This window comes from Delphinapterus leucas, chromosome 3 (genome assembly GCF_059928025.1).
Source record: "Delphinapterus leucas isolate spDelLeu-1000000601 "Yukka" chromosome 3, BTC_Dleu_Yukka2, whole genome shotgun sequence".
Classification (NCBI taxonomy): Eukaryota; Metazoa; Chordata; class Mammalia; order Artiodactyla; family Monodontidae; genus Delphinapterus; species Delphinapterus leucas.
In genome coordinates this window covers 47,639,647-47,666,205 of record NC_143131.1, presented here as the reverse complement: position 1 = coordinate 47,666,205, position 26,559 = coordinate 47,639,647, and the positions used below count along the sequence as shown (strand labels likewise).

At 40.4% G+C, this 26,559-nt stretch overlaps 1 protein-coding gene across 8 annotated transcripts in view; it reads left to right on the top strand.

Moving 5' to 3' along the window:
* The window catches only part of PDE4D (phosphodiesterase 4D), a 1,204,091-nt gene that overhangs the window by 1,010,012 nt on the left and 167,520 nt on the right, over window positions 1–26,559 (top strand). For all 8 annotated transcript variants that reach the window (XM_089908363.1, XM_089908364.1, XM_089908362.1 and 5 more), the window contains one exon: window positions 2,047–2,096. In XM_089908363.1, the coding sequence (XP_089764489.1) occupies window positions 2,047–2,096 (50 nt within the window). The remainder of the gene's footprint in view (window positions 1–2,046; window positions 2,097–26,559) is intronic.

Genomic DNA, 26,559 nt, shown 5'->3' with positions numbered 1-26,559 from the left:
TACTACAAGAAAGGAGCCTAGAAGGATGCATCTGAAGCCCTGAGCCCTGAAGGTGTTCACTTGCACGTGGCTGACTTTTGCTAACTCGCTGCTGGTTCCTGTCCCCTTGCTCTTCCTTGCCCTTGAGATTTTCCATTCCAGAAGTGAGTTCGGGCTCATTCTTTATTAACTGATTTATCACTGTAGCCATGGATCAAATGATTGATATTTTCTGCTTGTCGTTACTTGTTGAAATATCAAGTTCCCAAGTGCCCGTTGTAGGATTGAAATCAAAAGAAGATAATAAGAAACAAGTCCATGATGTGGTTTACAAAACTATAGAAAAGTTTAAAAATATTTCTTTGATGCCTTTCCTAGACAAAATAAATGCTTTCTAAATTTTCACAGAGCAAGGACTAAAAAGGAGTAATCATTATATAAATGATTTGAATGATAAACTCTCAGCAAGTAGACATCTATTAGTATATAGACCAAAACTATTTCAGAGTAGCAGTTTTAAACATTAACCTTTCTTTTTTATAAAGCATTAGTTAAGTTTCAAATTCCCCCATTTTATTTCATAATAAAAACTGAAATAACTCAGAAGTAAATTTTGGTGCATTTTCAATCAAATGCAAATTTTCAGTCCCAAACTGATATCAGTAAATTTAAGAGCAATAAGACAGAGCCAGATGCTGACTGATACCAAGGCAGTGGGAATTTAAAAAGTACCAGACTGCTTTCCCCATGTATCTTCCAGCCCTGCTAAGAGATTCATCATCTCAGGAAGGCAGATTGGACCAGGGCTCTGCAGGAACCTGCCATCTGCACAGGTTCCACGAAAGCAGCCTAAAAATAAGGCAACATAGCAGTAGTGCAGGCCCTAGAATCACATTGCTTTAGTTCAAATCTCAGCTTTCTAACTTTGAAGAAGTGATTTACATTTCCAAAGCTTGTGTTTTCCTCATTGGTAAAATGGGAACCATGAGTCTGCCTGCCTTAAGGTTTGTTATGAGGGATTAAATGAGATAATTCATCTAACGTGCTCATTTAGCACAGCATCGGACACACAGTAAGTCCTTATTAAAGTGTTAGCCACTACTAGAAGTACCAAAACAGACAACCCCCAGAAATGAAAACAAACATTTTTCAGACACCCTTGAATGTATCTATTTTCTAAAATTTTCTTAAAGATCACTAATTTTAAGAGCTTTCAATTGTAAGTAACAACTTTATAAAAAATTTCAAAAAAATTTAATGGAGATTCCATAAATGATATTTTCTTCAACATAATTGATTAAGCAGTGGATACATTGTGCTGGGCTCTGCAGGGAATACAAGTTAATCAAATAGCATGGGGTGTTTTTTTGGTTTTTTTTTTTTACCCCAAGGGGTTTATAATCATCGTGTGAAACTTCGCCAACATCTGAAAAATTAGAGAATACAAAATAGAATTGGTTTAAGCACCTTTAGTTTATAGTGTTTCTAAAGTCTCTTTGGCATCTATTTGGACCCATCGTTAATATACCTCTCTAACAAATGGATCAGAGATGTTTCTTGATATAAGAAAATAGAAAGGAAAAAGTTGAAGTACAATAGCTTCTCAAAGTGCAATATAGTTTACAAGGAGTCATTCACTTCTGATAATGTATAGGCAATCGTGAGAATTTATGCCAAAAATAAAAGTTTCTTAACACTGTATTAGAGAAACCAATTGTAGACTGACTGCTTTTTCAAGTTCAGAAAGTCTGTGTTTGCTCTGTAAGCCCGGGCTTAATTGAATACGGTCAATCAATAAGGACTTCCTCTTCTCTCTTGTCTCTGTGACATTTACATCAGCTTTATTTACCCCAGAGTCTATCACCATGTGATTTAGCTTTTTTTTTTGACACGTGATCAAAGGGTACCTAGGAACTTGACTGGCTAGTCTGAAAGAAATCTTCATTTGCATGTCCTAACTTAAAAATAATCCTTAAATTTAAATGGCATATCTGAAATGACTCAGAGAGTCCTCAGACCAACAAAGTATCATATATTTACAGCTCTGTATTTTTCTCTCTTTGTCAGAAGATCACCCATGTGCAACCAACCATCCATCAACAAAGCCACCCTAACAGGTAAGAAGGACCTGAGAGATTATTCTTCTCACATCTAGGAAAAAGGCATATTTTCCAAGATTCAACCTTATTAGCACCAGTTTTTTCTGCAATTCTAAAATCTTGAAGAAATTAATCCTTTCTTCTCTATATTATCATTTCTCTCACTGATCTCACAAGCTGTCCATTTAACCTATTGGAAAAACTTAACTGATGTGCCATTTTTTTAAAACAAGTTAAATTTTTGCTCTTACTCGGTTGAGTGTTGCTCTGGGCATTTGTATTTTGAGAGATAGCATTACCTTCGAAATGCTGACCATGTTTCCGAGCTTGTGTTTTCAGCATGATGTTAATATATGGTAGCTTGGTCGAATGAAAGTCAAAGCATAAATAAAAGATACCTTCTTGGTTAATGAATTTCCCAGTTGTGTGTAGGAAGGAACACCATTCCAGTACTCCTGATTTGGACCCAGAGAGTTGAGATTAAATTCAGTCTGGGAGAGGAGAGAAGAAGTAATTTTACAACACAGAAAAGTTCAATGAGATCAAAAGAACAGATGTTTGGGGAAGAGAAGTGGATGGAAGGATGAGGGGCGTAGAGGTCAGAAGAATAAAATTACTCCGATTCCTATTAGTCTATTTTAGACATGGGGCTTGACCTCAGCTGAGCCAAAAACAGAACAGATGATCTCATTTTGCTAAACCTGAAACCAAATTGAACTCATTTGATCATTTCTTGAAACCCCAATTGATTCATTAAGATAATTGCCTGGAGAAGAAAACCCATGTTTTCTAAAATTATTACCAGAAGACAATTAACATATTCTCCAAACTAGACCAATACTTCACTTGATTCAAGTGTCTTCCTGGGACTCCAGCTCGTAATATGCAGAGGAGCTCATTATTACATTATCAGTGACTCTACTTTGCTTGAAAGTTAACTTCATCATGTCCAGTCAGGACCTTTCAACTGGGCTCCTTTGTGGTCACCACATCAAAGTGATTCTGGGACAGCAGTTAATGTTGGTCTTTCCTGAATGCCTTTCAAATGGGACTTGTGTTCCACTGACTATTACATTATTGGTTCTCTTTTCCACGTGTATCTATCAGGATCTTATTGGTGATGATTTTCAACTGCCATTTCATACTCTTATGTATGATTTACCCATTTTCTTCTTGGCATTGGTCAAGAGATGAACAATAATTGAAATTCCTACAGATTAAAGTAAGTTCTTTGAGTAACAGATTTCTTCTTCAGAAACCCCAATTTAATATGAAAGAGCCCAAATCTACCTGGGGCCTCTAATGAGAGAGACCACATGGAACCTGGTCCCCAGCCCTGCTCCCAGCACTAGACCTGACCCATATAAAGAGGGAGACCGTCACCCCCTTTATCTTTGCAATAAGTAAGACTCCTCTGACATCAGTTTGTGCAGAACTCCGTGCTATTTTGCTCCCTGAAAGCTTGTAGCTTGAGGTCACATATGAGCCAGCCCCACAGAGCATCCTACCAGAAGAGCTGCAGGTACCAGTGGAGGCTGTTGTGTCCACCAGGAGGTGGTGGGTGCTCCGTGGTCAGGGCAGCTGTCCGGCCACCCTGGCCAACGTCTGGCACTGATTAAAGAAGGAGTAGCTGCACTCAGAGGGCTCAGACTTGGCCTTGAACACACATGAGAGGCCCCGTCGAAGCTCCCAGAAATTTCACGTAGTGCTGAGGCCCGGAAGCAATACCAGAGGGGACTGTGAGCCACAGAAATCTGGGCTGATATGGCCTCATTTGTACCCACATGATCTTGACCTGAGGCCTGGGGACAGTGAGGCTCTAGAAATATCTTATTTAGGAAGGGAAACTAATTAACTGTCATTAAGGGCTTTGTGCGGCTGTGTTCATCCCAAAGCACAACAGGAAATTAAATGACTTGTGAATGGAAGCCTTTTTCCTTGCCCAAGAATAGCAAACCAAGGTGAAAAAGTCAGATGAGGGGGTGAGGGAATGAGGGCAATAGCAAGGGACATTCCTCTCTCTGAGCTCATTCTGAAAAAGTATGCCCTTAAAACCATAAATCATGAAAACAGTAGTGGTTGAGACTTCAATGGGAGACTTCAGACATACAGAAAAGGTGGTGCTTGTGAATTCCTGCCCTCAGCAGCTGACTGCTCAGGATTTAACTCCAAGTTTGCTCCCTGGCAAGTGAGTGCAGTGGAGAAGAGTGTTAAAAAGAGTCAGTGGGGCACGCTTGAAGAGGAACTTGGCCTTCTTAGAAATTTTTCTTAGGTTCTAGAGGAACAGTGTAGTATGCAGGTAAGTTCATGTTTGGTCCAAAAGGCCGCTGTGGTGGACAGCACCAGGCGCCTCTGGAGGGCAGCTCCATAGAACAGCACTGACAGGGCGCTCCTGGAATTGGGGGGCAGGGGGCGGGAAGCTGCTCTGCATGTCCAGAATTCAAGCCATGTTCTATCATGATAGCTGTGTGGCTCTGGGCAGGTTACATAGCCTATCTCTGCCTGTTTTCCCATTTACAAAACAGCGATCATACTTCATACAGTTATTGCCAAATAAATGAGTTCATTTGTACAATGCTCTTAGCATAGAGTAAGCACTCAGTGCATCATTTTATTTTGCTTTGTTGTTGTTTTTATTCGTTTTTGTTTTTAGGATTCATGCTGTATGTAACTAGGGGTGATGGAAAGAACAGGCCAGAGAGATGAGAAAAGGAAAGGGAAGAGTGAAAGACAAACTGGCAAGGTCAGAGGAGTACAAGTTATGGATCCCCCCCAGAATGGTCAAAATGCACACACTTCCTTTGTGCCTGTTGTAAGTGGGGCCTCTAATTGCTCCCAGCACTGTATCCCGGCCTCTCATCACAGCCACAGGCATTGGTGCCTTTGTGGTGTGGATGATAAACTATTGTTCAGGATTATTTTCAAAGTTGAAGAACTTATTTTTGAGTCACAGAACTTTGAAGACAGAAAATTAACTCTCCATAAGTCAACTTCTTGAGTTTTATAAAAGAAGAGTTGAGAACTTTAACTCTCTCTCTCTGTCACACTACACCTTCTAAAACTTGCTCCCATAGAACTTAGACTACTCTTTTCCCCCTTAGAGGTTATTCCATTTGACATGTGTTAAAGCCAGGAAAGTTTGATTTTATATCATTAGGGCTAAAGCATGTTAGTTAGTTGCCAGATTTTATTTCTATACATAATACATAAATACATAGCTCTACAACGATTTAACAATTTTTTAAAAAATGAAGTTTCCAAATGTGCATTTAGAAAAGAGCCTTCCTGCTAAATGGCTCTTTGTTCTTTAGTGTGCTATAACAAAAAGACTGGCGTGTGGCATTTGGGGCCTGAGTGCAAACCCTGTATCTCTCATTCGTTTTATTCCCTCGTTTGAAAAATGGAGATAGGAGCTCCTCTCAGTGCTGTTGCAGGAATTCAAGGAGGTAAGTTAGATGAGGAACAGAAGCCTGTCATGAGTAACTCACCAAGTGTTTCTTCCTACAACCCTCCTCCTTGCCTGACATTTTGTTGTTGTTCCTAAAGCTATTTTAAAAACGGGTAGCGTAGAGGAGGACCTTGATGATGTGTCAGCTTTACTCGTGCACTTCATTCATGATTTTGTTTGCAGACGGTAATGATGGGGCATTTTTCGGAATCCCTGTACTTAGTGCAAGGCTCACGTGCATAGTTCCTTAGCGGATGGTGAAGAGCAGAACTAAAGCGTGTGTTGAAACATGAGAGGGCAGCAAAGAGTCAGAGCTGCCCAAGCCATACCTGCGTTGTGACACTGAGCCCTGGTTTGGGTGTAGAGCCATGTCTTTGGGGGCACAATTGGTTCTCTTGAGCATTTCATTTTCAAATGATATTCACTCAAGAAAAGAGTTCTGTGGCCATCTCATGAGACCTTGTCACGTCTCCACGATATCACTTTACAATGTTTGTTACTTACATATTTTCTGTCCCTTTATTTAATCATATTTAAACTGAGGATTTTCATGTGAGAATGTAACTGAGAGAAAATTTATTTAAACTTCTCTATTTTAAAGATGAGAAAACTGAGACCTAGTGAGAGAAAATGCTACTTAGAGGCAGAGCCAGGAATAAATGCAGGACTCCTTTTTGCCAAGTCTAGGATCCTTCTTATACATAACCCTATAAAATTATCCATCAAATTAGGGTAGCCTTCAGACCCACCATGGAAGTATATGTTTTGGAGAAAGTGAAAGAAATCTTACAGGATATTGATTTCTGGGTAATAGATATAACATTGGATTTTCTTTGTATATGGACCCAAAAAATTGAAAATATCCTGTCCCGATTTCTCACTGGACAGGTCTCTGTATTTAGAGCTATTTTTATTATATCCACAGCCTATATCTTAGAGGCCCTCAGATAAGTAAAGATTGGCAGACTAAGGAGAAAATACAACTTCTATCCATGCAATAAAACTAGTTCAATTGCCTCCTCTTTACCTGTAGAGGGAGTGCAGGGACAAGCGTAAAATAACGCAAAAGTAGTTTTAGTCCAAAAAAAATTTTGGTATATCTCCACTCATATTTCTTGCCCTGAATATTCCTAACTCCTTTAAAAAAAAAAAAAAAGAGTGCATTTTCAATAGAATTTAATCAGTTGGTAAGCAGAGGATTTAAAAAGTAAACTATCCAAATATACTAGTTAGTCAGAATACAATAAGACACTTACTCTTGTTTGTTTATTGTTCTTCTAAAGCACAAAGCAGTTTCTAAAATCCATTGAAGAAAAAAAAAAAAGCAAAGATTTTTAACTGGAACAGTTATTTTGTTATTACCAGGACTAATCACTTAACACTTTGTGCCACTAAAGAAAGGAAACTAAACAACTACTTTATGTGACAATAGCAATGCTAGTGACTTATGTAGGTTTGCCTTTTAAATGTGCGCATGCGCGTGCGTGTGTGTGTGTGTGTGTGTGTGTGTGTGTGTGTGTGATAAAAACAACTCGTGTACATAACGTGAAAAGAAATATATATATATATATATATATATATATATATATATATATATAGTAGTTGGAAGCACGAGCCGCTGAAGAAGGCAAAAGAGATCTCAGTGAGAGCAATACGTAAGGGCTGAGGGGACATCGAAGTAAAAATGTATGTTAGGGCAGCGGGTGTGGGAGGAGGACGAAGACCCAGCCATTGCCCTGGAAGCCTCACCCTCTTCATCAGCCACTAGGAGGCGCCAGCTTCATCATGCAGCTCTTTTCCTCCTTTCTTTTAACAAGAGCAAAGACTGTGGCAAGGCTCTAGTGATTGCAGAGGATGGGTGCTCAGTTAGCTCTTTTAGGGATGTGATTGAAGAATGCTGACTACACGTTATGCTTAATAGCTTTAATAAAAAGTAAAAATTGTGCATGTGAGTGTTAGACATTGGCTTTTGTGGGGAGTTTTTTGCTTGTTTTACTTTTATATGTAATACATCTGATGAATGCGGAGTATTCTAAATTTTTTGAGCCAGAGGAGTTTACTTTTACAAAAATCCCCACATTAAAAAGACCTCTCTGGGAAAAACATTGAACTAAAAGATTTGCTTAAGTGCATGGAGTATGACTACTTGTTACTTAAATTTATGATCTTTCAGAGGGTCAAAGCCTGTTTTCTTCCTTATAGGCTAACTTGTTTTGCCTTCTTATGCTTTCACTAAATAAGTAGAGTTATCTCTGTTAATTTGTAAAAAGACCAGGTCTGACAATCACTTTTGGACCAGGAATTGATTAAAGTTATATTTGGTTTTCTAAACAGTAAGAAAACAAGTGAATGTCACAATCATGGGAAAATATAATTTAATTGTAACTGTGTTGCCTGAATACCTGCTCTGGGTATTTTGTTATAACTTTAATTGAAACAATTAAACAAAACTGCATATTCATTGAGTCAGAACAGCAAAAAGGTTATGAGTGAAACCACATAGACTGAAAACCCAACTTTCCTCTTACTAGCTATGTGATCTTGGTCAATTTACGTAAATTCTCTAAGCTTTCATTTTCTAATCAGTAAATTCTAAGTCAGTGATTAGCATAGTGCTTGGTACCCAGAATGTACTCAACAATGTTAACTATCATTATTGCTTCAATTTTATTATTATTATTACTATTATCATTAGTATACATTTGTTCAACAAATATTTTCTGTGTACCTTATATGTGGCATGCAAAAAGGTAGGTGTTGGAAATAAAAAGATGAGTAAAAGGTGACTGCTGGCTTCAAGGAAGTCACATGGGGACACCGAACGGAACCAGGAATAATTAACAAGCTGAGTGCCACGACTGAAGCAAATTCAAATACATATATGTATTTGAAGGAGAGGGCAAGTGATTCTGCCTAGGGGAAGCTCCCTGCTGAACTTAGAAGAAGGTGGAGTTCTCCATATGGTTAGAAGGAGAGCACCTCACGCCAAGGGACCAACAACAGTGAGTGCTGGTTCAGCTCAGGGGACTGGAGACAGTAAAGAACAAAAAGAGTTCAAAGTGTATGGGAGCAACAGAACATGATCTCCAAGCATAGATTAAGGCACTAGCATGAAGAGCATTAGAAGTCAGTGTAAATAACAGTGGACTATATTTTACGGGCAATGGAAAATCACCAGTCATTTCTAAGCAGAGGAACAAGTACATATGTTAGAATGACAATGTTGGAAGCTGCATAGAAAACAGATTGAAAGGAAGAGAGACAAGCGGCAGCCTCATACTCATCCAAAGGCCGTTACAGGCCAAGTACCCACTGAAGGTCATGTGAACCTGAACTGGGGTGGTGGTATTGGGGGTGGAGATGAGGAAATGGATTCGCAAGTCTTTTCAGAGAGTTGAGAAAGCTTGGTGGGTGATTAGATTGAGAAGTGAGGGAAAATAAGAGAAAAATGAAGTCATACACACAGGTGTTCATCACAGCATTGTGCGTTTGTACAAGAGACTGAAAACAACCCAAGTGCTAAATAATATGTGAGTTCTATTTAAGTATCAAAAATTCCATAATAAAAAAATTTAAATAACTTATTCATGAGAAAAATTTTATAATGTAGAAAAGTGCACCTAATTTAAAGAATATATGTTAAAGTTCTAAGTAAGCAATACCCACACATTTCATGTATTTTAATTATGTATATTGTATTTAATTTAAGACATTTTTGGATGTTGACTGGTAACTAGCAAAGGCCCATTTTACATAGAATCTGGTGACAAACTTGTAACTATCTCTCAGATCAAGATTTCTGTTTGCCTCTCCTCACTAGAAAAGGTACTAATGAGACACTGCCAAATGACCTTTCAATATTATTGTGCCCCAGTGAGCATTCACTGTATTTTCAGATAATAATATGCCTTGGATAGGGCAGCACTCATGGTGGTTATTGAGCTTATGACAAGACAGCTCTATTATCCTCCAGTCGATCAGAAAAGCTACCATGAAAATAGAGGCATTAAAGTCACCAAAGTCCCCTTCAGCCTGTATCCCTTCCTCACCACCTCGAGTTAGAAAAATGCAACATTTCCCCAACCTGCCTGATCTAAGGAACCCCCAAGGGATCCTTGAAAATAAACACGAAAAAACAGATTCCAAGACAGTGCAGAACAAAATCTTTGGGATAAGTCTCAGGATCTATATTCTCAACAAGTGCTCCAAATTAACGAATCAGCCAAATTTGGGAGAATAATCGGATACTGAATGAAATAGGCAAGAGTGCTGCTCTGGACAGTGTTGACATTGCGTTGCTGGAAAGTTGTTGGAAAATCATTGTCTTTCTGGAAAATGTATATAGTGACACCCACACCCCCATCCAACAAACAACGCAGCCTAGGATAAACAAGATAATATGTGTGAGGTGCTTTGCGATTAGCAAAGGAAATACAAGGTGACGTTATTATCTGTGCCATCCTCGTCATCATGGTCATCATCAACTGGCCCATCATCCCTCTTATCTCTCCAAATGTATACAGATTTTAATTAGGCCAGCTTGCCCCTCTCCTAGAAGAAAATGAAGTATCATGTCCGTGTTTGCGTATGAGGGTGGGAGTGAGTTTGGGAAATGTTATGTTTAGTAACTGTATTCTTTTTGTCTTCTCACACACTGTACCAAGTTTCCTTTAAAAAAAAAAGAAAGAAAGAAAGAGAGAAAGAAACAACAAAAGCTGCATTCTTAAGTCACTCCCTTTATCCACAAAGGGCTTCCCACCCATGTATGCCTTAAAAAGTATTCCCCTGGGCACACTCAAATACAAGACTGTGGTAGGGCAAAACAATGAAAATTCCTTTGGGTCTAATTTCCCAAATTTTCCTAGTTGAGTGTTACACTGAGTTATTTAACTCTATGAATAAATGAGGATTTCTCTCACAGCATTCTTTCTTTCACTATCTCAGAAAATGCTTTTTTAAAAATTGGATCTATTATTAATGCTAATATTAATAAAAATTAACATTTTCTGACATTTGATATCACTCTACATGCATAATCTCTTTTAAATCTTATGATAATTCAATATATAGCTTCAAATGACAAAGTGTAGATTAAGTATGACTCAAAAGCAGAACCTAGGGCTTCCCTGGTGGCGCAGTGGTTGAGAGTCTGCCTGCCGATGCAGGGGACACGGGTTCGTGCCCCGGTCCGGGAAGATCCCACATGCCGCAGAGCGGATGGGCCCGTGAGCCGTGGCCACTGAGCCTGCGTATCCGGAGCCTGTGCTCCGCAATGGAAGAGGCCACAACAGTGAGAGGCCCGCATACCGCAAAAAAAAAAAAGCAGAACCTAGAGGCTTCCCTCCCTTAAAATGTATTGATCCATGCACAGAAACACACACAACCTGCTGACATCTTCTCCCCAAAGTTATTCTTTTTCTTTCTTTCTTTCTTTCTTTCTTTCTTTTTCTTTCTTTCTTTCTTTCTGAGAAGAGACAGCAGAAAATGAACCTACGTTGTCTATTACGGAACATGTATGAATGGAGGGTACGACGGAGGATGGATTAGATCTGTGGATACAGAGCAACCCTTCGGGAAACCCAAAGGAATCAGTTTTATAAGCTAAGGAAAGGACTTTTGCTTGTGGGGTAGAATTCCTCAAGCCTTCAATTCTCACAGTTCTCTTCCTGACTCCTCTGAAGTGCCTGTGTGACAGCGCCCAGGGCAGCAGCATCAACAAGGAAAGGACCCCACAGTGTGTGTGAGCAGTGAGGATGTAAGAAGGTTCAGCATAGGGCAGTGCTTGAGCCTCTGTGCTCACCTTGCTTCTAGGACCAGTCACTGTTAACCCCTGAGATAACAGTTTCTATCATGGGGTGATATTCATCTTCTCTTTGTGCATAGACTCACCGTAGGCTTTTCATCTCCATTATCATTTGCTTGGGTACCAGTTCTAGCCATGACATTCCCCAGCTCTCTGTGCCCCAAACGCACTTCCTCTAGATATTTCTGATGTCTACATATCCAGTGCTTTTTAGTGCGCTATCTTCTCTTTTGTGGTTCTTTTTCGGCCCTGTTGGCACTCTGAAAGCGTTTCTAATTCACTGGACTGTTTTCTTCTACCTGCCTAGCAAAACAAATGGATGTTCATGTCTTTTTTTTTTTTTTTTTTTCGGGCATGTTCCTGGTATTTGCATATTGCACACTGAATTGTCCATGTGGAGAACTTCATTAATGGGTTTGCTCCTTCACTCATTCAGTCACTTGGATGTGAAAGACTGTGCTTGGGCTCTCAGGACCCAATGAGGTATAAGATACCTCCCCCGAGCGACCGTTATCCTAGAGGTTTGTGGCATTTAGAAAGATAAAATGTGTTCTGTTGAATGACGGAAAGCATTAAGTAAATAGAAAACAGAGGGTTTGTAAATGAGTAGATAAATGAGTTGATAAAATAAGGAAAGTAGGAAGAAAGGGAGGAAGGAGGAAATTGATCAGGCTGAGATCGTTTTCCGAGAGAGCCAGGAGGCTGTCTACAGTGTCATTTAGCTTAGAGACTGGAAAAAGTCTGGGAAACCACTTGAGGAACTTAGGGAAAGCTTAGCAACACAAGCATGTAGAGGAGCGAGAGTAGTAAACGAAAGGTTTTCGGAATCACTGAGGAGGAAAATAACAGATGATGGGTCGGGGAACTGAGACCTCAGTTGAGGAAGATGTGACAGACGGTCTCTAAGATGCTGCTTCTGTCACTGACTGTGCTCTTTTAAATTGTTTATGTGGAAAGAGATCTAGGTTTTCTCTTCCAGCAGGTTGTAATTTTGTAAAAAAAATTCAAAATGTTGTATGTTTTGTTTGCTTGTTTGATGTACAAGTCAGAACGTACATAGAGGACTAAGAGCAGGGCTCAGAAGTTGGGAGGTCTGGGTTTCATTGCTGGCTCACCTGCTGACCCACATTGTGACCTTAGAAAAGTTCCTCAAACGCTGTGAGTCTTTTCTGTTAAAAGTGTTGAATAATAACAACAACAATAATAATTGTGATAATACTTTCCTGATCTTGAGGAACATACAGGACAATCTATGTAAACATTTTGTCACAGTGTCTGGTTGTGTCATTCATGCTGATCCTCAAAGTTGTCATCTTTGTACACCGTACACTTTTTTCGCCCTGCTGCCATGGCTAAAAGCATTGGGGGAATGGCTTTAGAGACAGTTTACAGGCCATACAAGAAAAAGCCATCTTATTGGTTTACCGTCATGCTTCACTTTTGACCAAAAATATTATTTCCAATATGATTACCAACCTTAGTCACCAAATAAGATATCAGATTAGCCTGGATGAGGCTAATTCTAAAAATGTAGCCATTCCAAGGGATGAGACAATTTTGAGGCATTTGAGAGAAGTATAATGTGGACTCTGAAAGCAGTTCCAAGACAGAGTGTCACATCATTAGAGTGATGGCAATATATGGAATAAGCATACACACACACACACACACACACACACACACACACACACACACACATACGTTTTCCCAGTTGATACTTTGAAAGAGATAACTTCCTCTGAATTCTATGGGGTGGAAATGGTCTAATCTCTAGGAGTCCTTTTTACTTTTCAGCCACACTTCATAGAGTCTGTGTTTCTCCAGATCTTCACAGCCAGGTTCCATTCACTGGAAACTGCTGAAGGTGCCATAGATAAAGGAGAGGGCTGGTGTGTCCCAGCCCACTGGCCAGGGAGGGCTTCACCCCTCATCATTTCCACAGAACGGGCAGCAGAGGAAATGAGCCTGGCACTTCTCACACTATTATTTCTCACTGCCTCTATTCAGTTATTATTGGGCACCTATAGAGCTTCAGCATCCTGTTCTTTGAGGGTTCCATACAATTCTCTCCTAGGCTGGCTTATAACCCCGCCTTCGATAACAGTGTATCAGCAGTGATCCTCTGGTTGCAAGATTAAAAACCAACTCTGCTCACTTAAGCAAAATGGGATTTAGTGGAAGAATACTGGGAGAATTTCCAATTCCCTAAGAATCAGTGGGGAGGCTAGAGGATCAGAGTTGAAGGAATCAGTACATCTTCAGAGTAGTAGAAAGCCAAAAGGTAAGGGGAAAATCTCATGGCAGGATCAATCGAGATCCCTGCAACTGCTTTTAGTTTCTTTGTTGCTCTGTTTAAGAGTCAAATTCCAGTGAAGGGGTCCAGTGGGTCTAGTTTGGGTCTTGGGCCTTGGCTAAAGGAGAACAGGGCATCAGGCTATTTCACCAGACCACGTAATAGGATGTAGGGGTGAGAGCCTAAGTGATGGGGCCAGATTACGTGGATTCGTTTTCTAGTTCTCCCACTTCCAGATGTTTCTCCTCAAACGATTCATTTAACCTCCCAAAACTTCAAATTCCTCGTTTTTGAAGTGGGCAGAATAATAGTAATTATCTCTTAGGGAGTTCGTGAAAATTATTTGAGATGATATTAAAGAAAAACTAAGCACAATGCATGGGCACATAGTGAGCACTTGATCATTGTGGGCTGTTTCATAGTTAGGATTATCTAATGGAAATGCCAAGTAATTTCCTGAAAGAAATTAGGGTGCTGTTAGAAAGGGGAAATAAATAAGTGCTGGCAGGCCAGAAATAATTATTGATTATAGTGGAATAAGAGGGTTGGCCTCAATCCACTCTTTATTTTACTAATATATTTCTCAGTAACCTACGCTTTATGATATTAAGGTTCTTAGGGATGCAGGATGGTACCTGTTTGTTAAGGTATCCCTGGGAACTCAGTTCCTCTGAAGGCATGTGACTTCCTGATCATTTGATCCACACCCATTTATTGATGCCTCCCTTATGCTTAGATCTAGACAGGATGCCATGGTCTGTGGCTTCTGGTTTACTCACAAGTGTAGGAATCAAAGTAAGGAATAATTTGCCTTCCTCTGATCTTTGTTTAATAGTCATCTAAATGGACTGTTGTCTAATAAGTCACCACCTAATTAGGTTTACTTTAAGGGATACAGGATTATAGAGAGAGAAGGATTATTTTTTAAGCCTCTCCACTTCCTGAGAACAACATTGAAGTAGGCCCCAGCATATGAAGGAGCTGGCATTCTAAATTCATCCAAAGGTTCATTGTTTGAACTTTAGAAAAGAGTATCCACACACTGGCACTCATCAAAGGCCCCTTAGAACCAGCCTATATATCTCCATTCCAGGAAAGTGCAGGTTTTCCAAGGAGAGAGAATCTGAAGGAGAATTTGAGGTCCCCAAGGAAAGGCATTTAGGTCCATCAGTGGGATGAGCTGGGCTGAAATCTCTGAAGGCCAATGGAAGGTCACTGTGGAACACTGCACAGCCTACCCACTTGGAAAGTCAGTCATTGCAAGGAGGAGAGCCCAAGCCCAGGCTTTGGGAAGCTGGATAGACAGAGTGTCATGCGCCAGGACAGAATCAGTCAGGCCACACCTCACTGCCCCATGGCTGCTGCCTCCAAAGCCATGGAGGTGCTGACCTCTGACCACATGCTGCCACCTGCCCGCCACACCCCTCCACCTCACATTCTGACTGAGCTTCTGAAGCCACCCAGCCTGCAGCAGGCCCTGGCCTCTGTCTCTAGCATCTCAGCCCTGACCACCGTCTCCATTACCCCTCACCCAGGACCAGTCATACCATCCTCACTACACCTTTTCCAGCATCCAGCCTTCCCCAGACCTGACCAACTCTGGCCTCTCCTCCAACCTCACCACACCATGTCACCCAACACCAGAAAGGCATGACAGAATTGAAACCGGAAATGGAGCCACCCTGAGTGTTAGTTTCTTACAAAGGTATCTATCTTTTTCCAGGGGTGTAGCTAGTAGGCATTGTAAGAGGGTGGGCTTTGGATTCCTTGAATCCATACAGAGAATTCTAGCTATGCCACTTCTTAGCGATTTGACTTTGGGCAAGTTATTCTGTAAGCCTCAACTTTCTAATCTACAAAATGTAGGTAATAACAAACCTGCCTCAGAGGGTTACAATAAGGATTAAATGAGATGTATAAGCACCAAGCCTAGTACCTGGCACATAAAAGAAACTAAAAACGAAATGCTAATTCTTGAATAAACTTTTCTTTTTTCCTGAGCGTACTGTGACACTTCCATCAGTGAGTTTCAGAGGCAAATGAATCCTCTTTAGACCTGGAAGCTTGACACAAGGAAGAATGAAGTAAAGAAAACAACTGAATTTCTCTTAAAAGCATTTTCCCTTACTAACTTTTCTTCCGTTGTCTGTGTTCATAAGAAACCAGCTATGCCTGCAAAAATGTCTGCCTGTTTCCTTTTCTACGTGTTTAAATTCCTAATTGTGCACACAGTCTTAGTCACTGTATTTTCACGTGCAAGCAATTAAGACTCATTTAACAGCCTTCCCCCTGGAAGGTTTTGTTCTCCATCTGCCACAAGTCAGATTCCTTAGGAACATGTTTGATTTTGAAACAATGTGAAAGTACTGTTCATTTTGTTCAAATTTCATTTATGTACCATTTTTTAAAGTGATGTAAATGGACAGCCACAAAAAGCTCAGCAGCTGGTCAAAACAAGACTTCAAAGAAACCATTGAAATGGGGCAAAAAGGAATTTTTTTTAAACTAATATGCTAGGACAAAGCCAAATAAAACCATAGTATGATAAACAGTCCTCAGACATATTTCACTCATAACAAATATTTACTTTACAACAGATTTCAAATACAGGAAAATGGGAATGCACCCCAGTTCCCATTCTGAATCTTGGAAGTCTTGAGCTCACAGCAATGAATGTGAGGAAAAAGGGTAGAAGAAGCCAGGAAAGGGGAAAACAGGAAAAGATTAGATTTCTCAGGCTTTTTGGAGAAACATGGTACAAAGATACACATTTCAATAATATTAACCAGAAGAATCAAACAGATTTATATGACTCTTTGTTGCTGTACACCTGAAACTAACACAACATCGTAAAGCAACTATACTTCAATTTTTTAAAAAATCAATTAGATAACTAAGTTCTCCCTCACCACAGGTGAAGTCCATTTTTGTTAATTTGTTCAATAGGTTTCCTTACTTTAGAACATCAAATAGAAGCTAACACTTGGTCAAATTAAAGGCAAAAAAAAAAAAATGGTTAGGTTCTGAACACAAATAAGTGTCTGTGAATTGGTAACAAAAATTCAGCAAACATTTAAAAAGGATTAGATTTTCTAGAAGAGTCTCAAAATTAGATATCGCCATTTGAAGGCAGCTTGCAAAAAATATTAGTTTTCGCTACTTACATTTCCCGTTGTTTCGGGACTTGAAACACAAAACCAGCAGAGTTAATGCAGTCAATCCCTATTTATATATTAGTTGGATATTTTGTCCACCATCTTCCTGAGGCTTTATGAGCTGAATTGTTTTGATATCACTCAAGGAAGCGTTCTGTAAATGTTCAAAGTATTGCTGTTATTTTGGGCAGTCACACCTGCACGTTTAAAATGCCTTTTGTGCAGAATGTAGCCCAATTTGCTTTCAAATCAGACCTTCAAAGAAGGGTAGATTTATACCTGTGACAGATCCCCTGAGGTGCTTCCCTACAAGGAAAAGTTAAAGCTAAGAGAGCCACTCCCACCCACCATCTTTGTGTCTTTGTGCTTAGGCATCAAATGGCATCTCTAAAAAGAAGAGCAGAGAAAACATGAGTACCTCTCTGCTGGAGATCCAAAGCAAGATACAGGTCTTCTGGAAGAAATGGCACCTAAGAATTTGCAAGTAGTTGGTAAATAAATAGAAGGAGAAGGTGAAAATGGAGGAGTCCACACCTTTCACAAACAGTGAATATTTATTAAAAGGCAACTGTTTTGTAAGAGCAGCTAAGCTCAGAAATCAGAGACATCTAATGTCTGCCGTTAAAGGAGTTAGTTCTACTGTAGGGTGTAATTAAGAGTCAAATGAAAGGTGTGCTAAGTATTTAGGATAGTGGTTCACAAACTTATCTCTTCATTAGAATCACCTGGGAATCTTTTAAAAGTTCCAAAAAGTGAAGGTAGAAAATATCAAAGGTTTGGAGACCAGTTGGAGGACAATAACACTGTTCAAGAATAAAGTCCAACAACGGCCCTACACCAGCAAAGTAGCTGGATATCAGGAATATAAAGAAAGAGGAAGAGATAGTTGTAAAAGACGAAAGAAGGACCCATGTGTAGGATTTAGTAACTACCAATTGTATGATTTTATTGAGTGGATGTAAAATGGTTCTGAAATATATGAAGATTTATAAGCTTATATATGGGATATATAGGATTATATATAGGATAAAAATAGGTTGATACTTGGATTCCAATGTAGAATTGAAGCCTGATTTATCTCAGTGCCTAGATTACCTACATTTCATTTAGGAGAAAATGTTCTATATGACAAATATTCTAGAAAACCAAGGATCATAATCTTATATGATCTATTTAGAATAAAAATCTTTAAAAGGTGTTATGTTGCTTCTTAATCCCTTAAAGGCGTGTACTGAATGTACTTAAATCATTTTTCGTGGCTCTGGTCATCATTGTGCACATCTGCTTTTATACTTCTGTGTCATTCACAGATGCCCCTAATGATCTGTGGACGTTTCCCCCAACTGTAGAGGCCCCCAAACTTGGCTGCACTTTAATTTCTCATCGCCTGCTCCCAATGGCCATTTCTTGATGTCGGTACTGAACTGGCTTTAGTGCCATCTTTTCCGATCTGCTGCTCCTTTCTCCTTGACAAACCAGTTTACCAAGCCGTTGCATTGAGCCTAAAATAAGAGCAAATTAACTCAAAATAAAAATGGGGTTTGGGGGCAATCCATTTCAGAGGAAAGCCTTTAGGATATTTAATGCATATAACAAATATGTCTTTAAATTCCTTTAACTTGTATTTTGGAGTACATTTCATCTACTTAACTGGTGTTGAATAGTATAAATTTCTGGATAATTAATCTCTGGACAAGTAAGTTGTTACTCTACTCCTAGAGCTAATAAAATAAATACTGGTTTATCTTTAACCAGTCCACAAAAACATGTTTAATTCTGTGCTCTGGGCTTCAGGGAAACAGAAACGAATAAGATGTAGTCCCACCACCCCCAAGGACTTGGCAAGATATAATTGTACATAGGTACATGAAAAGGTACCGTGAATCTAAGTCCCAGGATTTCACAGAGAGTAAGTGTCATAAAAATTCAGAAGGAAAAAAAATTCAGAAGAGCCAAAGATCAAATTCAGACAATAGCAATGCCTTGAACATTTCCCAAATACTTTAGAATTAGTGAAATGTCCCACCTGGCCAGACTTTTATAATGGGAGTGTTAATGGATGATCACTACCTAACCACAGAGATTTAGGACTGCTTCCAGCATCCCAGCAAAACAGCCCTTTTCACCCAGGACCATTTGCTATTACAAAAGAGAGGTGATGGCTTGTGATTTATTAACATTCCTTCATTTTGCATCTGACACTGGGCTTGTGAAACTTGTGGAAAGATCAATGACCTCAGCGTTTAGGGAGCAGAGCTATAATTCCAGCTCCGTCCCCAGCTTCCTGTTTAACATTTGGCCAGTAATTTAACCTGGTTATTCTTCAATAAGATGAGGATATTAGGTTAGATAATATCTAAGGACCTAACTAGCTCTTTTTATACTGTTTTACTATTTTAAAAAATGCATGCTTCTGAATAATTGCCTTTATTTTCTTTAGTTCTATTTCCCTAAGATGTGAATATAAGATGCACTAAATCGATGTATGAATTCTGCTTTTCCCAATAGATAGAGGCTATCCTTGACACCATTTGCTGTTTTGAGTTTTCAACAAAGAGTTAAAAGAAAATTCTGGCTCCCGTGGCTATCATCCTCTCCAGTTGGCAAAAGGCCTCATGCAGACTTGATGGTTGCCTAGAGCAACAAAATATTAGGGACAGAAACATGTTCAGGGACTCGATTGTATAAGTGACTCAGAGCTGAGAGACCTTTCCCAGCTTGAAGGGAGCCCATACTTAGCTAGAGTGGGTATTTGTCTATGCCTGCCTGCACTACTCTTCTGACTTAGAGGTGACTATAATTTTGCTTACTAAAATATAGACACCAGCCTTGAAACCTGCAGAGAGGAGTTATATGGTCAGAAGGCAATCTTCTTCGTTCAGCATGTCTCACACATGAAAGGTCATTAGGACGAGTGAGTGATGAGGGACCAATCGGGCTTTTGAAGAGCACACACAAAGAACATTATGAGAACTCAATAAAAATTCATTGTCAGAGCCACTTTTCAAAGCCAATTATCTCTTTTGCTTTTTTAACACCTTTATTGGAGTATAATTGCTTTACAGTGGTGTGTTAGTTTCTGCTGTATAACAAAGTGAATCAGCTACACACATACATATATCCCCTTCCTCTTGCATCTCCCTCCCACCCTCCCTATCCCACCCCTCTAGGTGGTCACGAAGCACAGAGCTGATCTCCCTGTGCTATGCGGCTTCTTCCCTCTAGTTATCTATTTTACATGTGGTAGTGTATATAAGTCCATGCCACTCTCTCACTTTGTCCCAGCTTACCCTTCCCCCTCCCCATGTCCTCAAGTCCATTCTCTAGGTCTGTGTCTTTGTTCCTGTCCTGCCACTAGGTTCATCAAAACCATTTTTTTGTTTTTTTTAGATTCCATTTGTTAGGAGAACCCAGTGGAGGAGCTACTCCTGAAAATTCAATACCCTTTTCCTTCCCTCTGTTGGAGCCAGGCATCACTAACTATGCTCTGAACTAAAATGTGAATTTAAAAATAGTTTTTCTGTTCCTACACTCCTTTAATCTGAGGTCATCCCCTCTCTGTTCCATCAGTCTGTCTCCATGATAGCCAATTACTCAAGCTTGTTCAGGGAGTTATTAGCATCCGGGAGTCCAGTCTTTTTTTTTTTTTTTTTGCGGTACACGGACCTCTCACTGTTGTGGCCTCTCCCGTTGCGGAGCACAGGCTCTGGACGCGCGCAGGCTCAGCGACCATGGCTCACGGGCCCAGCCGCTCCGCGGCATGTGGGATCTTCCCAGACCGGGGCACAAACCCGTGTCCCCTGCATCGGCAGGCGGACTCTCAACCACTGCGCCACCAGGGAAACCCCGGGAATCCAGTCTTTTGCTTCTAGTCAGTGTTGCCTAGAGCAAGAATTAGAAGAGGATTAGCCAAGTCTCCGTACTTGAAGTCCTTTCTCTTTAGCTGCTTAACTAGGTTTCATTTTAATTATGTGTTTGGTTGGTGTTGTTTCTCTACCCAGTACACATTCTTCCCACTTGCACTTGAACAAGTTCATTATGATAATAATCACAATTATCAACTATTACTTTTTATCCTGTTTGAATACTTATTGAGTGTCAGTATAATCAGAAACTGGACTTCTTGGTTTGGACCTTGTGATTTGTAATGAATATTCTTTTTGAGTGATTGGAAACATAGTCCTAAATTCAAATGGTTTACAACAGTAACCCTTACCCGAATAACCGTAGCAGCTGTTTGGAAACATGGCTTCAGATCAGTTGTTTGCAAATGTCTTTTTCAGTACAATCCTGCGTGGAGTGGAACCCGTATACGTTACTTGACATGTGAAACACATGTGACCCAGGCAGATGATTCAGCTGACCTTAAAAACTACAGCTGCTGGTGCCTTTAAAAACAACGCAATACAAGTGATTTACTAGGCTTGGGCTTAAACCATTTTATGCTGACTGAAGGGAATTCTGACCCTTCAGGGAGGGGATAAAAAAAGTATAAGACAATGGAAATGTGCCATCCTGGGTGTTAATGTTGTCATTCATTTTAACACATCTCTTTACAAAAAGTGCAAAGAAGACTGTTTAGTGTTACAAGCAAAAAAAACCCAGTAATATCCATGTGGCTTTATTTTGCTTTATTTTATAAAAATTTAATGAAGTCCAAGTTTCAACTTTCTTTCCTCTCCATCCAAATCAAGAGCAGTCTATAATCTTCTAAAAAGAGCAACGCTTCTTTACTTACTTCCCTGCTTAGGAAATACATTGTGGAGCATTAACATTCTCTTCTAAGCTGGCCTTATATGTGCTCCAGTTGCTATATATACACACTATTTTAGCTAGAATTTTGTTCAGCTAGAGTGAAAGAGACCTGAAAAATTATGCTTTAATAAAGACAGAAGTTTATATCTCTTTCCTATAGATAGCTAGTGGGAAGCAGCCGCATAGCACAGGGAGATCAGCTCGGTGCTTTGTGACCCCCTAGAGGGGTGGGATAGGGAGGGTGGGAGGGAGGGAGACGCAAGAGGGAAGAGATATGGGAACATATGTATAACTGATTCACTTTGTTATAAAGCAGAAACTAACACACCATTGTAAAGCAATTATACTCCAATAAAGATGTAAAAAAAAAAAAAAAAGAGAGACAGAGTGGGGAGTCCAGAGCTGGTATGGATGTTCTAAGACTGTCAGGGACCTATGGTTCTTTCAGATAATTCCTCCATCGTCCTAGATTATGGACTTTACATCCATGGTCCAGAATGATTTCCAGAGCTTTAGCCATCGCATCTAAATTGCTAGCAGCAAGATGGAGGAAGAAGAGCACACACCTTCCTTTTGAAGAGACTTGCCAGAAATCCCACGTAATGCTTCTATTTACATCTCCTCGACTCAAATTCCATCACATGCCACATCTAGCTGCAAAGGAGACTGGCAAATAAAGTATTTTTTTTTCTGGCAATCCCCTAATTTGAGGATTTCAGTCTCCCTCGAGTACCCGAGCCCTCACCCAACCTCTCCTTCTTGTCTACCCAGTCTCTCTCATCTACCTTGCCATCCTGTTCTTATACCTCTTGGGAGAAACCCATCCCTCTGTCAGTTTCACAATCTGCCTTCTCCACTTCCTTAGCTGAACTCCTGGCAGGGAAAATCCCATGTCACAATACTTTAAACTGGAATTCTGATTAAGTCAAGAGCGCTCACCTCAGCTGGATCCTGAGATTCACTTGACATTTTTTTTGGTTTTTGTTTTTTTGGCCGTGCTGCGCGGCATGCGGAACTTCCCCAACCAGGAATCAAACCCGCGCCCCATGGCATGGAGGCACGGAATCTTAATCACTGGACTGCCAGGGAAGTCCCCACTTGACATTTTAATCCTTGCTCTGTTCCCTCTCTCAGCCACCTTGATGCTTATTCCAAACCTCCTCCCCATTCTCAAGCGTCCTGAACCAGCAGCTGCTCATCACCATTCAGCAAACTATTTTATTCGTTGCTCAGTGAAGAAACTCATTGTCTAGACAGGAACTTCCTCAGTTCTTACATCCTCTTCCTGCCATCCGGACCCATCCTTGCCTCCCTCCTCCCGGTCTCAGCAGACGATGTGTCCCTCTTCCCGCTTTAAGTCAGCCCCTGCTTCCGTGCTCCTGATTTTCTCTCCTCCCAGCACCTCCAGGTCCTTGCTGCATCTATTTCCTTTCTTTTTCTCGCATCTTCAATTTCTCCTTTTCTTCTGGCTCTTTCCCTATTCGTGTCTCTCTCGATCTTAAAAACAATACAAAACCAAACAATAGCAAAGTCTAGGAACAGACCCTTTTTTGATCCTTTAGCAAGTTCTCGGCAGTCAGGTGGCTTCACATCCTCACCGCCCATGAATTCCTCAACCCATCGTAGTAGGATTTTCTCACACACACTCTGCTTCAACTGCTTTGCCTTCTCCTTGCTTGTCTTAGAGGCCTTCCTCTGAAACTCTCTCCTCGTTCATTTACTCAGTAAATATTTATTCGACACCTTTTTATGGGAACCATTCTCTCCCAGGTGATGCCACTCTCTCCTTGCTGCTCTGCTACTCTTTCACACCATCCTCTGTGATCGGTCTTCCTCCCCTCATCCCCCCACTTAAACATGAGTCTTCTGGATGTGACTCATTGCTTTTCTCAGTCTGTGCATTCTCTAGATGTTTTCATGTACTTCAGTAGTTTTATTGCCCGTCCTGTGAAGGTGATTCCCCAAACTCTATCTCTACTCAGACCTCTTCCCTGATTTTCAGACTCCTATATACAATACAAAAGCCCAATGCCAGATGGTGTTCTAGTATTTTCAAAACTGGATTCATGCATTTCTTTGCAGATCAGTTTCTCCTGTCTCCATCAGAAGCACTTTTATCCTGGAGTGAAACTTGGAAAACATACACCCATCTATGAACTATATTTTTATTTTACTTTCTAAATATCTCTCAGATCTGTCCTCTCCTCTCCAACTCACTAATACTTCTCGAGTACAGGACTCACCAGCTCTCCCCTGGATTACAGTGGAAGTGCCCCAAATAGTGTTTTTATAACTGTTGGTTGCATGTAGCATTTTATAAAAAATATTATATAGAATTGAATTTAAAATAATGGAATAGCAAACCACATCTGTAATATCAAGGATAAGTATTATTTTATGAAAATGTTGAGATACACACACACACGCACACACACACACACACAGAGCCATTTTGCCATGAAAATGTATTCCTTACTATAAATCAAAAGATTTGAGAACCACTTTCCTAAATAGTCTGTCTCTGGTATACCCTCCTCAGCTCTGTCTTCCTCAGTGCAACCAAACTGATGCAGCTGGAAAATGAGACGTTCTGAAAACGTCATAAAACCCTTATTAGTCACAAGATGAAATCTAATCTCCTTGGCATTGGTACACGAGGCCCCTGCCCAGCTGTACACCATCCCTCCTCTCCAGGCAGTCCCTGCCACCTGACGCTTTCCACCCACACACTGTGCCTCACAACCCACTGCATTTGCTTGTTCTCTTCTTCCCATCTAGAGCTCACTTTTATCTCTTAATTGCCTGGTTCATTTCACCTCATTCTTTGGGTGAGGTGACACCTGAAATCTAAGTCCTATTCCCTTCCTCAGGTTGGGTCAGGCCCTTGTCCTCTGTGTTTCCATGGCCCCGTACCTACCCCTAGCGTAACTCTAATGAAATTGTTCTAAAATTGTAGTCTATGCCTCTGTATTCTCAAACAGCCTGCCCAATGCAACGTCAATTCTTTGCTGTCTTCACCGTACAGTGTGTGGTACTAGGACCCCACTATGCTCAACTCGTGTGTGTCCAGTAGACCTGAACTCCGGAAAGTCCTCACCTTATATTTCTTCTCAGAACTTCCTAAAATGATAATTAAGGAGACTACAGAAGCAAAACATAGGGCAGTAGATGCCAACAATGAAAACTTTTTTTTCTCCTGCACAGCAAGGAAAAGTGGGATGAAACTGTGCTTCTTGAACCCTTTGATAGAAGGCAATACCTTGAAAGAAGTGGGTGAAGGATGGTCTTCTCCATGGTGTCACACTTCTGAATTAGAATGTGAGAAGCCATGCCGTTACTGGCCTATTGTTTCATTGGCCAATATGTTAAATAACTCAGGTGGTTCCGTAAAAGGACAGGTTTTTGTGAAAAGAATAGTACTCCTTTTGCTTTATTCTGAGTGGCATTTAAGAGTAGCCTTACTCATGGTCAGTGAGGGTTGGGCTCTCACCGCCTGGTCACTGGTGAGTCTATGAGCGCACTCTTTATTCAGCTTTGTGGAAATGCTAACGCGGAATGTCTGTGATCTGCCAACGTGCAGCTCCGTGCCAAGTGCACCTTGGAGCATTTCTGTGATGAGCGTAATGAGTTTTTTCCTTCTGATTTGGTCTGTAGTTTCATCCCTCCTCCCCAGTGTAAGACTAGACCTCTTTGATATCTCTTTTCATACTTTGGCTACCCTACCCCTCCACTTTTCCTTCTCCTTTTCTTGAGAGGGCCAACTCTGTAGAGCCTTCCTTTTGTGCTTTGGGCCAGTTCTGTTGAGTTGTTTTATGGTCTTGGACTTAGAGCTGCCTCAGCACTCAACACTAGCCCCTGGACTGTGAGACTAATGAGAAAAGCAAAATAACCTCAAGTAAAAGGAAGTGGTTTGTGTTGTGGAGAGAAACTTGGAAAGATACACCACCAAGAACAGGAGGGGCTCTGTTTTCCCTACTGTCTACCACTGGGTTAACACATTTCAAAATAACCAGTCAATTTAGTTAATTCCATCAAATGGCTAGTCAATACAGTCAAGAGGAAGGGAAAATAAACAAATGGTTTTTTGGATGACTGGTTTAAGCTTTGTGTAGCTTTAATCTTACTCATTTCCAGGGAATAAGTTTAACTCTTAAGGAAATGCAGACTACTACAGGTTAGTTCAATACAAAAATACATTTTAAAAGGTATTCATATTCAACACACGTGTGGTTTTCCCGAGGATCGTTAAAACAGGTAGAAATGAGATAGTGGGCATAGAAACTTGGATGATAATATGAGGAAAGTAAGGTTAAAATCATTAGCAGAAATGTACATCTTTTTCATTCTTCCACTGTCTGAATATCTGTCCTCCCTACTTCCTTCATTTCGTTCTTTCCTTTGTTCTACTGTTCCTCCTCTTTAAACCTCGGTAACGGTGACACAAACTCTGTGCCAAGCATGGTGTTAAGAGTTGACATACATGATCACATTTAATTCTCACAACAACCCACTGAGGTAGGTAGAAGGATTACATCATTCTACAGAAAAGGAAACTGAGGCTCAGGGAATTTAAGGACATTTCCCTCAGTTGGAAATTCTGGAAAGTTGTAGAGCTGGGATTCAAACCTTGACAGTTATATTTCAGATTCCACACCCTGAACAAAATTCTGCTGTCCCTCTCATTTCATTGAAGTTCACTTTAGTTTTCTCCACATTCTCCTCTTTTCTTATGTTTTGCACTATACTCTCTTCCCATTTCCCTTTCATTATATCCTCTGCTTCTTCTTTTTCCAGTCTTCTCTCTCACTTTCCCCCCCCCGTTTCTCTGGGACCTCCCATTCCTTATCTAACATCTCTTTCCTTACCTTCTTCTCAACTCCCTAATCCTGCACCACACTCCCCTCAAGATGTCCCCTCATTCCTCACTGCAGTCTTTCCCAGGTCCAAACCCTGCCCCATCTGTCATTTTTCCACCTCTGCTTTCCTAACACCTCTCTCTCTAAGTTAGAAGTGGTGCCCAGTTTTAA